At 37.6% G+C, this 17,664-nt stretch overlaps 1 protein-coding gene across 5 annotated transcripts in view; it reads right to left on the bottom strand.

The window, feature by feature from the left end:
* Positions 1 to 11,480: 11,480 nt before the first annotated feature.
* The window catches only part of PAPOLA (poly(A) polymerase alpha), a 43,301-nt gene continuing 37,117 nt past the window's right edge, over positions 11,481 to 17,664 (bottom strand). For all 5 annotated transcript variants that reach the window (XM_080594307.1, XM_080594309.1, XM_080594308.1 and 2 more), the window contains 2 exons: positions 15,721 to 15,792; positions 11,481 to 13,630 (listed from right to left, as the gene is read on the bottom strand). In XM_080594307.1, coding sequence (XP_080450433.1) covers positions 13,535 to 13,630; positions 15,721 to 15,792 — 168 coding nt within the window. In that variant the 3' untranslated portion in view covers positions 11,481 to 13,534. The remainder of the gene's footprint in view (positions 13,631 to 15,720; positions 15,793 to 17,664) is intronic.

The raw sequence follows: 17,664 nt of genomic DNA, 5'->3' as shown, positions 1-17,664 counted from the left end.
CAGAACCAAACAGCAAAAGAATATTGTTAAAGCCAAGCACCTGTTAGCAAAAAAACAAAGAATCCTGCCAAAACAAAGCACTGCTCACCCTAGATCAAACTTAATCAGATAGAGAGAGCCCTACATTAGTTAATGTCTGTTATCGATGCAACTTGAACCCCCCCACCTTCCTTTCACAAGCCCATACATGGTTTTAAACTCCTGGTTGTGTCAGTGCCACAGGCTGTCAGTCAATTCGCTGCAGAAAAGTGAGTTGTCACCAGATCGGTCTTTTTAACCGCATGCAAATGCAGATGGATCCATCACCGGGTTTAAGAGATGCGCACAAAAAAGAAGGTAGTGTCACCTGCCGGTTGGGTTACAGAACTGGGAAGGCCAGCATGTGGCACGGAGGTTCCCGCTGCACCGCCGAGTCCCTGTGTGACCCTGGGGCGTAGCGCCCAGCACCCCGGGGAGCTGCCCGTACGAAGGCAGAGCGCTCTCGCTTTGCTTCACCGCCAGGCTCTGTGACCAGGCCTGGCCTCGGCAACGGCCCCTCGTGTCCCTGGCCTGCATGGAGACGGCAGGTGACAGGCAGGGACAAACAGGAAAAACACCTGTTTCGTCTCTCAGCTGACCCTGGCACAGGTCCCCTGTGGGAGCTGGTGCCTGCCCACGGACCCCCGGCCCGGAACGTCCCCTCAGTGGCATCCATGGAGCCGCATGCAAGTCACGACAGCCCTGAGCCTGCAGGTCCCACAGCGGGGCCTGGGCAGCAGGGCCCCGAGTTCCCTACATAAATGACCTCTTCCAGCTCCCTGGGTTTCTTTGTGAGCAAACTCCAGGCCTAACAGACCAAGGGAGAAAATTTCCTTCTCTATATTCCTCATTTCACCTATTTTTCTTGACATTGGAGCAGGGTATCGCAGGACCTGAGCAATGAGAAGCCAGTTTATTTGTGGAAAATGCCCCAGAACTTGGCACAAGGAAAAGGCTTGTAACCCCTCACAACCACACGCCTCCTAGGAAACGAGCGTTTCCTTCACCACATCTTGAGTTTAATCATCAACAGACCAAAAAAAAAAAAAAAAAAGGACACCTAGGCCCCACAACAAAGGCCTGCTGATCTTATCAGACTGGTAGGTGCCACCTGCTGTGCTGTGTAACTCCACCATAGGCCCAAGGGTTCTCTCCTGCTGTCCCCATACCCCCACGTCCCCTCTTTGTCCTCCCCTCAGCAGGAAGATGACCACCCAGCACTAGTGGTGTTATCCTGTGAACCCTCATATCCACATTTTTCCACCTGTACAATTGAAAAACAGTACTAAAGAACATTTAGCTTTGTGGAGGTTGATCTAAAGTGTACCAAAATCCCAAGAAAAATTATTGACGGCCTTCTCCAAAACAGTTGCATGTGGAAGACGATCCCAGCTCAAAGCAAGAAGAGGGCTACTGTCTGGGACCAGAGAAGAGAATGGAAAGTTGCTGCAGAGGTACATTTTTAAGATGCATTTTGTGGCATCTGCCTGTGTTTTCCTCAGCTTGTGTTCGTGTTATTGTCTTATCACCTTGGGAAAAGTGTTACAAAATCACCACATTTAAAAAAAAAAAAAAAAAGGAAAAATATAATTTTAAAAGAAAAGGCTATGCATATGCAAAGTTGATTCAAATGCTTTCAGATTGCACCATAGAAAAGCTGTGGCCTAGTTTTTGAAATACATATTTCACTTTATTTTGCACACAGCTGGGTTTATATTGGCACTCACACTAATATGCAAAATGCAGTATCTTGTATTCATGAATGACTCTTTATAAAATGCCAGGAGGGCACCTGCTTTCTTTTCTTTAAGTCTATATCATGACAAAGAAGAAGCCTGTATTAATGGCCAACTTCCAGCTCTGACCACAGCCTGGAGGGATTTATGCCAGCTGTACACAGGTTTGGAAGTAAACAACATGCCCCGGTCAAAAGGAGTTTCTTACACTCCACGGAAAGAGACTGCTAATGAGATGCAACGCGCTGAAGAAGGGAGCACACGTCAGTGCTGGCTGTGAATGGAGCTGTTACAAAGGAGGAGATGTGCGCTCAGATGCACTGCACACATCCTGGTCCTGCGTCCACAGGATGAGACCTAATCCCGTATATTACACGCATCGTACAGTCCTCGTAGCGTTGCTGCGGACACAACCAGCAAAGCTTCTTCCAGGCCTGGTGGTTCTCAGCGTTACACTCACTGTGGCTGGCAGGGTGCTGGGCACGCAAATTTAAAACACCCAGGCACCTTGCAAGTGCTGGGAATTCTTCTGAAAGTTGCAGCGTATCTCAGTGGTTTGGACGGGAGGCAGGCTATTGAAGCCATCGCTCATCTTTAGAAGTTGCTTTGTCTAACACTCAAATCTGACAGGATCTGCGTGTGTTGAAATTGATAACATGATGCAAAACTCATCTCTTTTTCAGGATTTTCCCCAACAAATTAGAATAACATACATGAGACATCTTTATAAAGATTTTTCTTTCATTTAGGGTTGACTAAACATGCACTTCTAATTATAAAATTTCTAAATGAGATACAGAGAATGAACATTAGATATATTTCACAGACATTTCTGCAGATACTTAGAACTTCAAACAGGAAATTTTAAAATTAGACTGATAAATATTATATTGGCATGGTAGGAAAAAAAATAGAAAGCTAGCTAAGAACTGGAATTGATAAAAAAAAATGTATTACAATCTTCTTGCATTCAACTTGTTCAACTTTTCTCCACTCTGCAAGATGGTTCCTGCAACGTGCTTTCTGGTTCGGATTTGGATTAATTATTTTCCCCAACTAAACAAGGGCACCAAAATCTCCGGGTGCACTTCTGAGGTAAGCAAGGTAGTGTAAGGTCAAATCAGACAGCATTTGATGAGGATATTATTGAGCTGATGGTTTCTTATCATTACTGTGCTATGTTCCATGTTCCATTTGAATGCCAGACTGGAAACAGCTGCATTTAATGGGGTATCAATCTGCATATTTTGCCAAATGTAAAAAGAAAGTGAAAAGCAACAGACAAAATATAGATATGATAGAACAAGCATGTGTACAATATTATTTCTTACTTCCTAACCAAACCTTCAAGAAAAATAGTATACATGAAGGTAGAACTCTATTTGTGATCAGTTCTTTGAAAAAGTAATCAGCTTTCTTTCATTTGCCAACTCCAGATTTAAGCTACGTCCTTCCTACACCAGAAATGGGAAGAATACAACAGGCAGAAGCAATAAGCAAGAGAATCATCAACTGGGAAACAAAATAGTTGTTAAACTGAGCTGCGTTCACACATTTGCCCTCATCACCTATCTCCCCGCAGCAGACTACAAAATGCTTGCCACAAAGTGCTTTGTCACGTGCATCGTTAGAACAAGAGGTGCTCATTCCTGGACCACTATAGTGCACATAAAATATTACTTTTCCTGCAGAATTTGATTTGTAAATTCTTGGAGATATCCCTCTTAATTGTTGAATTACTGGGCGACCTTGGGAAGACAACTACTTTGGATCTTCGTTTACCCATCTGATATGCAACTATTGTGTGTATTTAGCTCACAGGGGCATCAAGAGGCTTAATTAATGTTTGCAAAAAGCTTTGAGGTCATCAGATGAAAGGTTCTCGTGCAAGTCCAAAATATTACAAAGTCGATGAGGAAAAAATGGATGGGTGCCAGGAGAGTCAATTGGACAAATGACTTCTCCTATCAGCATTGTCCATATTTCAGTTCCTAGTTTATCAGTGGAAATATACCCGGCTGTTTAAATAAGGTCTCATACATATTCCACTGCGTACAGAACCAGTCACCACAGCCGATAGATCTGAAAACAGTTAAGGTTTAGAAAAACTATTGGGAAGATGTATATTATTATGCTTGGAGTTCAACACACACAAAAAAAGTCCTTCCTCCAGAGTGCTTCAATATACTACAGAAAAATTCCCAGTGGCAGTTAGCAGCATATACATAGGGTTTGAGTTAACATTTTTATATACTGTAATTTTTTGATCAACGGGCACTGGGAAGCATCTTCCTTTGACTGTTTTATGAGGAAGAGCTTGAATTTAATATCTGCAAGCACATAACCAGCGCCTAAATAAATAAGAGACTTTCCTCTCCCTAGGGATCTTAGTGCTATAGCATCTAGGTCACTACTATTAACCTCTTCACTAAGGAATTAGGAATAACTCCAAATCCCCAGTAAACTCTATTCCTTGGCTGACAGGATGCCCATCAGAAGACACTGTTCTCATTATTTTCCTCCCAGCCTGGTGATGAGTAGCCTTGGCTTCCAGACAGGACCAGGCCAGCTGAAGAAGGATTTGCTTGATACTACGTCATATCCCCTGCCCACCCCGCAACAAGCCTAGCTCACCCTTCGGTTTTTGAGTAGAACCTGTCTCTCAGAGACAAGAGATTTAAGTGTGCTTATGCAGGAGCGCTGAACCCATTGATCCTGTCCAACAAAAATACAGCTAAAGCAGAAGATGTGAGGCCAAGCCTTAAATACTTTGAGGAGCCTTTGAGAGACATGCTCAGATAACAGCTGTGGATAGCAGTCAAAGCATTACTGGTGAGCATTCAGCATGGCAGACATTAGTGTAACATCTTCCCACTTAGGTTTAGTTTTTGCTGCCTCAGTTCACTCCTTCAGGTAGAAGAAAGTAGAAACAGTTGTTTTAAAATAACAGGATTTCTTAGAAGAGTATTGGAATTAAACTACAAAAAAATTGAAAGGTATCGAGATCTTAGTGCAATTGGGATCACCATAGGACATATCCTGTTCCCTGGTACAGGAGTACAGACACTTGTTTTTGTATGAAATAAGTCACTTTGTAAGTAGCTGTCAAAATCACAGTTACAGGGTCCATGTTACTTCAGTCTTTATTCCATCATGTTGCATAGGCTGACCCTCAAAAGGTGATACATTTGACATTCCACAATTTGCTTAGACCATCTCCTATAAACCAAGTTAGCACGGGAGGAACAAGGCACTCTTCTGCTACATTGTAAAATGAAAATACCTTTTTTTAATCTAGAATTCTCATACTACATGAAAAAGAATTTTATGTCAAGACAAAATTAGAAGTAGGTTATTTTTTCCATTTACTACGTAAATTGAACTTCAAAAGTAATTTTTTTCATTAAGAATTAAGCCCCTTGAACCTTACTGTTGTGAAGAACCCAAATGCAAACCATGAACAGCCTCACTCATGCAACTGTTTCTTCCCCAATTTTCAGGCAAGCTTCCATATGAAAACAAATGGAGATTGGAAAATGAGAAAAATTTGGAAATAATAAACAAAAAAAGAAGCCAGTCTTCCAAAGACAACTTCATCACATCCCCTTTTTAACAAGGTGTGATAGACCACAAATCTGTAACATTAGTTTGCAGTGCCAGAAGCTCAACATTTCTTTTCAGATATGCTATACTTAATATGCTACACCAAAAAAGATGCATCGTACCAATGCGTCAGTGAACTACAAAGTTTGTGGACCATATATAAGCAAATAGAAATAGGAAGACAGGATTAAATAGCTGGTAGTCAGAGCAGAAAGCAGGTTTACAGCTTTTAGGATCTTTTTCACAGGGGGAGAACTACCACATGTTTGTCTGCGTGTTTATATAAAAATACATATTAAAATAAGACTAAATATTTCCAAAGAAAGACTTATAGACTTATTTCTAAATTAAGATAGACTTATTTCTAAATAAAGCAAGCATCAAATTGCCCAATGCTGTTGTTTTCCTCTACTGGAAGACTGTTCTAACAGCATGTCAATAGGTACCTTCCTCTTTCATATGATGCCCTTAGAACTAATTTACAGCTGGATATAAAGACGATATATCTGATACAAACCCAAGATTGGAAAACTAGCATATGAGTTTCAAGTGGTGTGTGATTCACGCTTACAGTAAAATCCAGTGGAATAATTTTAAAGTGTCTTCTATATGAGAATTCCAAGACATTCTCAAACTCTTGAATGTTAACAACCAGTATTTGTGAAATGTCTGATAATCACTAATCTCATTTCGTACACAAGAAGGTTGAAGCAAAGAGTCAATAGCCCAGTCAAGGTCACGTATGCACAAGCAAGTCAAGATTAGAATTCGGGCCTGACCTTGCTGTGAGCCAGCCGTTCTAACAAACTGCTCCATATCACAGTGACAAGTTATAGTGGGGTTTGTCTGCTTACATGTTACCTATTATTTTTTCTTATATATGCACATTAAAGCAACTTTGAAATAATATGACTACGATCCCTTTAAATTCGAAGGGGAGTAAAACGTTATTTTATAAGAACAAGAAACTTCCTACAGCACCAAAATAACTTGTTACAGCTGAAGAGAGGCTGATGCCTTGCAATGCTGGTGGAATGCATAAGCATGGATAACACTCCCACAATTGTTCAAAATGTTTTTATTTTCATTAAGGCTAGCGACGCTGGATTCAGTTGTACACAACTGTTCCTGCTGAAAGTAAAAATAAAAATGAATAATTTGAAGTAATCTAAAAATTTAGCATACCAGAACATCAAATAGTAATAAAATGTAAAGTTATCCCTATTACAAACAAAACTAGAAGCCTACTTTTATAATGGATGTTCTTAACATCTTTGAAAAACTAATGGGCCGGAAAGGAAAAGCAACTCTTTTTGGTGACATCCATGCATTTTCAAAAATACAGCCTACAGTAAACCAAATGTAAAAGTATTCTTTATGCTAAAAAAAAAAGTCCTAATGGTACTAGATCAAACTTGCTGTTTTGACTTTATCTGCAAAGACAGAACATCTGGTGTGCTTCTGGCTAGACAGGTCCTATTCAGAGCAGCACTACTGAGACTACGAATCAATTCTTACACCTTCAAAGCAAACCAATGCAAGAGTTAGCTTATATCCCTACATTAAAAAAAAAAAGTTACATGACATAGTTGAGATTCTCCAGAATTAAACCTGCATTTTCATAAAAACAAAACTTAAAAAGTGTGATTTTATTAAAAAAGAACAAAAAGAAAAATGGCTGTCAAGATGCAAAATTTAAAACTTAAGAAATTCCTTATACTTGTATCAGCTACTGGAAGCATGCTAAACAATTCAACATTTGGTTATTCCCATCAATTACTATAAAATACAGTTTTATACCCAGGTAAGCCAAAGAATTACAGAAAAGGATCCTTTTATTTATTTATTTATTTATTTTTAGGAATGACAATATATATAAAGAATTTGTAGATTAATTGGTAAACCACTACATATTTCAATCCAGTTAAAAAAAATAAACAAATTCAGTTAACAGGATGTCCCGAGGGAATAGCTCCGCAAAAATTTATCCACAGCAAAGTTAATCCACAGAAAATGATCCACCACCACATAAAATGTCATCAGATGGAAATGATTAATCTTTCTCTTGTAAATACATTCAAAAGCAAAACAAAAAAGTGGGCTATTGAAACTGATTTTTAAGTCATTGCTCTCGTTCAGAGTTGTAAGAATCTTTCTCACTACCTACAGGCTAGATAGCATGAGGGGAAAAAAAAATACTCCTATATGAGAAATTATATTTAGTGGTCAGAGTGATCATTAGTGTATAGAAAATCCACACACTGTTCTAGATGAAGATAAGAAACAGTAGGAACAATCACTAATAACTCTAATATCCTGCATGAGCAGATGGCCCAAACTATCAAGTGTTTTGTCGGTCTTACTGTTTCTTACGTTGTGATGGATAAAAATTATACATGATAAACTGTCGCCGAGACAATGAATGCTTCCATCCATCATTCCGGTCTTCTCTTATTCCAGCCATGTGACTGAGTTGAATCAAGTTTATGACATCTTGGCAGGGAGATTCCTACAGAAGCTAATATCTAGATCAAGTAGATGAATAATGCATTTATTCCCCATTAAAAAAAATGTTGTTTTTAAGAACAAGGGATCTCTGTTTCACATCATTGAACCAGTCCACAATGAAACATTTCAAAAGCCCTACTAACAGATCATTCACAAAAATTTCAACTTATCTGCATTATCCTTTATACCACTGTTGAAGCTGCATTTGTTCTCGATGCCGTAGTTTAAAAAAAGAAATTGTCTGAAGATCCTAAATAAAGGAAATCTTACTTTAAGAGTGCAAGCTGAAAATCTATTAGAAATTCTTCGTATAAGCTGCAGACTCCTCTCGCCACGCACTGAACAGTCTTGGCACAGCGTCCAGGCATGGCCAGCTCTCTGCTGGGGGCAACGTTCTTGGCTGTGAAGGCAGAGCATGCCCTCTGTCACTCATGGCGAGCAGTCCTGTCCAACTGTCTCTTTTCGACAACTTTATCATCAATCTCTTTATTAACAGCTCCACTGCAGACCGAGAACGCAAACAAGGACAACGCGCATGCCAGATTTCTGGAAGGCACACAGCACCAGACACCACGCAGGGCAAGGTTTCAGTAAATCTGAAGCAGAAGCTGCAGCTCAAAACTCTCATATGCCGTTTCAAGAAGCATCATGTTTATTGTATTTACTTTAAAATAAATAAATAAAAATACACACACACTCAAGTTTCTCTATTGGGTAAGGTAGGAAGGGGGGAAAAAAAGACAAATTAGTTCTGAAACATCAAGCTCCCCCCTCCCAGTCCTATTTTACACCATTTGAAATGTTTCATCAGTGAAGGGTACGTGACCAAACATTCCATTCAACTTTAATTTTATCCGCTTCAGGTTAGTATATTATCATTAAGGGAAGCAAACATCAGAGAAATAATCTTAGATGAACTGAAAAGTTCGAATTTAAGTGTAGATTTTTAAGCATGTAAGGTTATTTAAGTAAATGTTTTATTTAAGAAATTTGCTTTTGAAAAGATGAACATAAAATGCATTCTTAAAGACATGCTAGCTTGCAAGTAAGACAGACGAGACATTTGAACTCATAAGCTGTCCGGTATCTGTGTGGGCCAGTTATTATTGGGCAGTTTAAATGCACTGGCTATTTTCTCAAGTTAAATAAATAAATGCAGCTTTATTTAGCCAACAAGTTGGAGTTTTTATAACCATGCATCAAGAGTAATTTTCCTCTTTATCTTTTCCTATTACTTGCCTGCGTTCAAGTTCTTATTTAAAGACAGAAATTGACCTCAAAACCAAGCTTGATAATATCTGCATACACCATTAAGTTTTTTGTTTGTTTGTTTGTTGTTTCCCCCCCCGCAACTATTAGGAACCTGTTAAATTTGACTTTTCTAAACTCAGTACCGTTACAGCTTGCGAGGTAAAAATTGAATGAAGTATGCAGGACAGTCACATTAACAGTTTAATTAAACATTCCACTACAATAAAGGAGTCACATAACTGAGGTCATTTAAAAAAAAAAAAAGACATGCTGAATAATAAATCAACCAGTTACTATGCATGGAAGGATAAAAAAACACCACTGCTAAATATAGCATTCAGGAATTTAGTCAGAATATGCCACAGCTTTCTTAAAAAAAAGATCATTAGAGCTTAAATATCCAAAAAACAGATGGGACATGCAGCAGTGGTTCATTCTATTATCTTTTTCATAATAAAATGTGCCCTCTGAAGTTTGATATCAAAGTTTGCATTCTTTTGGTGATGGTAGTAGCAGATGTTTGATGTTTGTAGATATTTCAAATTATTAGTTTGAACTTTGTAGACGTATCAAACTGCATCTGCCTCTATCAACAAATGCAAGATGCTTTATTTCTATTAAACAGACCCTTAATTCCACTAAGATGTTTCAAGTAAAGTAAAAAGTGGTTTATTACTGACGTTTTTCCAATTTGAACATTGGAATCTTTAAAAATTGAATCCATCAAGTACATAACTAATGTGCTGTGCATAGACATTCATGAATGTACTGTCAAGACCTGCACATTTTTAAGTGACAGTTTTGTCCAGCAACAATGATGCCAGGGATCAAGCTACTTGACTAGCGTGTCTGTAAAGTTACATAAGGCACCCAGGATCACTTTAACATGTGAACTGTCTTTCATAACAACACATGCAACTTTCAAAAACAACAAAGATAAACATATTCTGCCTCCTGTTTACCACCGGAGGTTTTTCTAGCATTTAGGCATAAATTGTAGCTTCAGTAATATCTAGCATACTCTTGCAATACTCTTATTTTCCACTATTCTAGAAGCCGAGAAACTCCGTTTTAACTTTTTATTGTTGATTAAAATTGGTTCTCTAAGGAGAGAGAACCTCTATGTTTACCAAAATACGGTAACCATCAGCTTACCATCAGTTGATACTCACCACTACTCAGTTACTACTCACATGTACTACCAGCATCAAAAATTTGCCTTCAAAAAAAAAGAAAAACAATGCACCAAGACACTACCTACAGCAAGGAAGCACAGTTTCAGCTGATACTCATCAATTCAGAAGTCTGATTCAAATCAGCATGTCTAAAGCCATCTGTTAGAACTATGGCTTATTAATGTTAATTATTTTGGCTACAACAGTAATTTTCAGTGTCTTGTTTGGAGATCTTCATGAGTTAATGTATTTACTCCACTTCATGTAGGTTCATGACAGGTAACTCAGAACAAACTTGTAGAAGCCTATTGCCAGTAACCGGAGAAGCACTGAACAGAAATCTGTACATCTACTTTCAGATTTTTATTGGTTGGAAAAAATAGAAGAGGAATTAAAGCCATAAATAACATCAGCTGTGATGAAAGGGAGAAGGGATGGGCAAGATATAAAGATGATGAATCTGTTTGAAACAAGACAAGCAATTGCATGCTGTGAAAAATATATACAACACAAAGGTCTATTGTTTTAGGCAGGGTAATTATAATATGAAGACCGTAATCATCAGTGGTTTTAGCAGTTAAAGAAATTTTAGTCAAAAGGGGGCTACTTAAAGTTACTCACATCAAGCATTTGGAGGATTGGGCTCATGCTGATACAAAGATCAATCAAGTGATGCACAGTTATTTGTAATTTTTTACTTTTATTTCAAGGCAAGCTTAAACTGACAAGAAGAGAAATAGTGCCATCTGCTGACAGAAGTAGTAGTCACTTGCAAGAAAAGCAAGCGTAAGATACCAAGACCGTTGAAAGTCTTTTAAAAACAGTTCAAAATTCTAAGGAAAATAAGTACAGCTCAAGATTGTATGCACATTTCTTCTTTTATTATCAGGTTAAGATGAAGTCCTAATCAGAAAGTGAGGAAGGGATGCTCTTTAAGTGTTTTGGCAATAAACTCTGCCCCTCCAACCTCCAGCCCACTGCACAATCCACCTTTCCCTTTCATGAGCTAGAATTCAACATCTTGCTAAGTGTTACTTCCTACATCTAACATCATGCTTATTTACAAAATATTGATTTATTGACCTATTTTTCTAGGCCATACTGTATTTTGTATTAGCAGAAAACTTAAGAGCCATGTATAAATTCAGAGTAAAACCAGTTCTGTACATTCAGAAAAGTCAAGCAACAATGGGATTGTGCTGTTTTTTATTGTGTTTTCAATGGAGAAATACATCATCTGTTTACAAAATAGCTCTTGAAAAATACAAGGAGTACAGATACTATAAAACAAAGCAAACTCCAGTCATGAGACACTACGTACATCATGCGAAAGCAACAGTCTGATCTCCAGGTTATGAAAACTAGAATTAAAAAGTCACTATACAGAAAGGTTCCAAGTTTCCAGCTTGGCAAAACTTGGGTGCAGTTACATGAAACGTTTAATAAAATGAAAGAGACTTTCTGATGTGTAAACAAAATGACAAGACTAAATTTGTGCCTGGCAATTTCGATCTAAACTCCATAGCTACACAAAATACACAGACACCTTGTACACTTCAACTGTTAATATAACCTTCTTTTTGGGGTGGACGACAGCAGGCTGCACAGGGCAAGGAAAAGAGAAGTATTGTATACTAGACATCTTAGACAAATGGCAAAAAAACCCTTCAGTTACTGCACAGCCTAAGTAAAAGATAAGCTACACTCTGACTTTGGAGAATTAATTTAGAAGGATAAGGGGAAGAGTGTAAGTAATTTAATTTTAACATGAAAGATGCACGTGTAAATAGGATGAGCACAATGAGAAGGGAGTTCATAAAACATGCTAATCAAAGTATGGGAAATATGATTTGACATCCCACGTATTTCAGACTAAGTAATAGTAACATGAAGTTTGTTATCTACATCTGGTATTACTGCTGATATCCCTCATGTTCCTCAAATACTGTTGTTCTTTGCCATGAGAGATTCAGTTCATTCAAAAGAAAAAGTAGTTACTTATCTTTTTGATAGGACTACAGAACAAAAAATAGGAGTAAGAGAGCTTACTAGATGTCAAGTGCTTACTAGAAATATGATTTTTAAAAATTCAATGTTGTTCAATATGTAAAACTATTTTCGATGAGCCATCTAAAAATAAAAAGGTTAAAATCCTCTGGGAAAAAACTTTTTGCTTTTATTTAAAATTTGAACCTTTTTAACGCATACAGAACTTTTATGGAGTGTACAAAAATCATCTTATATTTAGTGATTCGAAGGCCATCAAGACAGGTGTTATATTTCACAGGCACACATTTACTTAAACACTTTAGCGATGGGACAAACTTCTGAATTTGTGCCTACAGGCCACAAAGTATTGTGATTATGTAAGGGAGGAAAAAACAATATTAGGGTCTGGCTTGTTTTTGTTTTTTATAACTATTGTCCTATATGGTGCATACAAGCTGCAATAAAAACCCCAACGCTAAATGCAAAAGCTTTTCCCGAGAAATACAATAAAGGGTTCAAAAAGGAAATAAGGAGTTTGATTAGCTCAAAGGAAATTTTATTTGCTGTTTGACTGATGATCTGTATGCACCTTAAAACAATCCTATAAATAAAAGTAGACCACATCTTAATCATGTCCCACCAATACTGAAAACTTCCCAATTACTTCCTCGACATGTGTCTTATTACCTCAAGATTGGACATTCCTCTTTAAAGGCTTACTGCTGCTTGATGGCAGTTGAACTAGTTATACTATACACTTTGTTTTAACGTACAGTATATCACAGAATGTCACCCAATTTGTAGATTACTACTACTGAAGAGATTCTTCAATAAAACAAAAGTGTATCAGCTGAAGATCTAAAATTAGTCATACTCCAATAAAAAAAGTACATAAAAGTGCATTCAAGGGATTCTTATGCCAGTTTTATCTCAATTTTGAAACAATGCATCAAACAAATTCAATCAGAATGTCAAATATGGCTACAAATAGTGTTCATGTTTTTAAAGGCAGTAATCCTTTGAAATATTTAATGCAACTGTTGCTAACACATTAATAGTACTCCTGGCTTCACATACTAACCTGGACTTCCAATCAAGTGGTGATTTTAGCCCAGAAAGGGAAGTGCACAAAATATACCTAAATCCATTTCCGATCATGTTCTAGTCTTGCACCCTCTGTTCTCCTTTTTTTCTAGCATTAGAAGACAACAGGTTGAGTTGGCAGATATTGTTTATGGACCCCTGAGGTTGTTTTTACCGGTTCAATCTCAATTTTATTGAATTCTTGATAACAGGAATAGGATTTGCAGGGAGAGCAGGGATATCTGAAAGGTCTGTACTGGGTGTTTTCTGAAATGAAAAGAAAAGAAGTTTGGTTGTATTTTAACTTTGTAAATATACAAAGGAAAATATTGTAGAAATTGGCACTAACTTTCAAAACAAAATAAATCTTTAAAAGAGTAATTCAGAATGCACCAAAATAAGAACAATTATAAACTATAAATACAGAAGCAGGATATTTCCTTTGCCAACACAGCCATTTAAAAAAAAATTCTTTCATAGTGTACATTTCCTTTTTCCACAACTGCAAGAAATTGGGAAGGGCTGCAGATAAAGTTGAGCCTACTAAAAACCTTTATTATAATAAAAACGTAACATCCACATAATAAGAGTACTTAACCAATGACATGTACATCAGATAGCATGTTTAAGATTTAAAGACTGCTTTGAATTATTTAGTGTTAAGCCGCACCCCTTTACAGATGAATGATGAAAAGCTGTTCCCTACACAAAACGCATCTTTTTTAAAATGTGCCTGTTTAAAAATTCTTAATGGTCAGACTTCTAACTTTTCATAATGATTTAGATTAACAAAGAAAAGGTATGATGAACTCTAAAACTGCTTTATGACAGGGATAAGAATTTCACTGAAAAAATAATCTGAACATTTTTGTCTCACTTAAAAAGAATTAAATCCTGTTTGACAACTAAAGGAAAACACAGAAAAGGAATACAATATTTAATACAATTCATTAATTTCTCATAGGATTAGGAAGCCTCTATTTTCATGGTTTTTTTTTTGTTTTGTTTTTAAGTTAAGTATTTATCCTCCACTCCTGCATATTGACATCACAATAATCCAGTTATCATGCATTACTTCCCATGGTTTATCAGAAAGTGTTTTACGTTACAGATGTTCAAATTTAGTATTAAGTAAATTTTACACATCGGAAAAATTGCATTAAAATGACCGCTCTTAATTGTTTCATTAAGGAATTAGCTGAGTACACACTGATATGACAGCAAAGCACAATGCAACAAATTCAGAGCAAAATAGCTTTGATATCCCACCTTCCCCACCCACCCCACTGCACCCTGGAGCCCACTGTCTGGTTCATGCTGACCTACATTGTTTTCATCTCCTGCAACATGAGCAGTGCTCTAAAAGCCAATGAAAATACTGGAAAGGTGACAGAAGAGGCCCGTTGTACTTTTGTAGTTTCCAGATTACTTTTGCTACAGTAATAACTGCTCAATTCATAAAAGCTGCAAAACTTTATATAATAATTATCCCTCAACAATATGCAAAATGAATGCACTACAAGATCTTTAAAGAAATTAATCTCCCTGAAGTACTTTTAAGCGCCCACATCACATCCACAGTTTCTGTTAAACTATTTTGGTAGCTTTATCCAGTACTGCTCATGTAGTTTAAAAAGCCTAACAACAAATACAATTAGTACTATTGCAATACATCTCCATTTTCAATCAATACGTTTACTACACATCATTTAATGAGTAAAGTATGCTGCACATAATGCTTTGTGACAGTGAACTTTTAATCAGTAGGACAATAACAGAAGTTTAAAAATGCCACTAAATACATGTTCTCTAGAAGTGATTACAATATTAGGGATGTAAGTTTAAGAGAATGCCACAGAATGCTCCTTACACTCCTAACACCTACAGTGAATCAACACAGCTAGGTCATCAGGTTAGAACATCTCTCTCCCCCTTCATACCAAGTATCAGGATCTGAGGTTAACATCTCAGACAATTCTCAGCCTCTACCAGGGTATCTGAGCAGCAGCTATTTAAAGCATTTGTTTCCTTACTAGAAAGGATTATTCTGTGATGTGCAAAGCACAAAGGAATAAACTGAGCCCCTTACTTTGAAGGCACAATTCAGAAGAGCGAATCCAGCTTCGGTCAGTTTGTATGGCAAGCCATACATGTTTAGCTACAATGCACATTCAATAAGATCAATGACCATCTAAAACACAAAAATTGTGACAGTAACAACAAGCAACTTTCCATACAATTGGTTTATATTAAAAAATTATACGTTCTTTGTTTTTAACATCTGGACTCATTTTAACTTCTATATTTTCAGCACAGATTAGCAAGAGAAACAGATGCATAGGTTTTAAAACCAGTACCTGAGGAGCTTGTAAAGTTGTCTGAAGAGTTTCTGTTTGGGAATTAACATTCACTTCTGTCTCGAGTTGCTCCTAAAAAAAAAAAAAAGCATCACAGTTACACCATTTGTACTTCTAAAGCTACATACACTGAACTTACTTAATCAGAATGCCTTAAGTTGTATATACACAACATAAGTAAAAAAGGCAAGTATCAGTGCTTGCTACGCTGATACCCACACTTCTATTATAATACAGAAATCACCACACTAAAGAATGTTTTCTCATTCAGAATGCTCACTAGGAACTCAGTATCAACACAAGATACATCACTTCTCATTTGTAGCTTGTTTAACCACCTATGCCTTTTATGCAGAATCTTACAGGAAAACATTACATGTCATTCAACTCATTCAAGTTGTAGTATCAAAGACAACCATGTGAAACATTACTGTATTTCTTGCAAATTCAACTGCTTTTCCATTCCTTTGAATTAAGTAAACTCCTTCAGTGCTTTGGAACTAAGCTTAAGTCACTGAACTAAGTTCATAAACAGCTGAAGATCAGGACAAACCACCTCTTGTTTCAAGAGCTGAACATCAACTTCATCACTCTAATTTTGGAGCAGCAACTCCCCACACATACTGAGCAGTACAGACCAAATAGGTGCCCAATTATCTTAAGTCCCTACACAGAACATCATCTTCCTGTTCCTTTCTATTTTTCAACTAGAAGGATAACGGACACTAAAAATTTGGGGGGGGGGTGGGGGGGGGGGTGGGATTTGCAAATACGTACTGTGGTTTAGATTCACACGGCTTGCATTTGTTACTGTGCAAATTGACAAGGAGTATAAGGCTAAACTGACTGTTCTGCCAAAATAGTTTTCCTGCTACTTTAGTGGGTTGGATCAGCTTTCTGGATAACCAGCTGAATGTCAGACAGTTTTTCAGGTAAAACAGTAGGTCTGAATGGCTAGAACAGGACAGTGGGGCACTCTCCTTTTAATGAAAACAACCTGTTAAAATTGTACCACAGAATCAACCACACGTGGTTTTTCTCCATTAAATGCATTTTCGTGTTAATTAAGAAGTTCATTTGTCCACATCCTACCATACATGTTCAAGGACATAAGATTTAGAGGAGACTACAATAAAAGCTAACAGGATTACCTATATCTTTTATAGTGATCTGTATCCAGAGAATCTATTTTGGACATTAGGATTAAATTCTTATATGCATTTCTGCCTTAACCTCTCTTGAGTTCAAAGAGATTTCAAGGTGGCTACATAAGATTTCTCACTGAAGTGCAGGGGAACTGAACCAAAGCAGTTAAACATTACAAAATAGTTTAATTTTGTGGCATATTTTCCACAGTATTCCAAAAGTAACAAGACATGCCCAATAAAAACAGTATAAGCTTCTACAGAATCACAGAATCATTCAGTTTAGAAAAGACCTCTAAGATCATCTGGTCCAACCTTGAACCCAGCACTCAAGTCCACCACTAAACCATGCTACTAAGTTCTACTTCTACACATTTCTTAAAGTTCTCCAGGGATGGTGAGACTCAACCACTTCCATGGGCAGCCTCTTCCAATGCCTCACAACTCTTTCAGTAAAGAGATTTCTCCTAATATGCAACCTAAACCTCCCCGGCACAACTTGAGGCTATTTTCCTTTGTCTTCCCCTTGGTGGTGCTTGGGAGAAGAGCCCAATCATAAGGCCTCCCCTGAGCCTCCTTTTCTCCAGGCTAAACAACCCCAGCTCCCTCAGCCATTCCTCATAAGACTTATTCTCTAGACCCTTTACCAGCTTCATTGCCCTTCTTTGGACACTCTCCAGCACCTCGATGTCCTTCCTGTAGTGAGGGGCCCAAAACTGAACACAGTACTTGAGGTGCGGCCTCACCAGAGCTGAGTCCAGAGGGACAATCACTTCCTCAGTCCTGCTGGCCACACTAT

This window comes from Anser brachyrhynchus (genome assembly GCF_964034855.1).
Source record: "Anser brachyrhynchus genome assembly, chromosome: 5".
Lineage (NCBI taxonomy): Eukaryota > Metazoa > Chordata > Aves > Anseriformes > Anatidae > Anser > Anser brachyrhynchus.
This window is presented reverse-complemented; position numbering and strand designations above follow the sequence as displayed.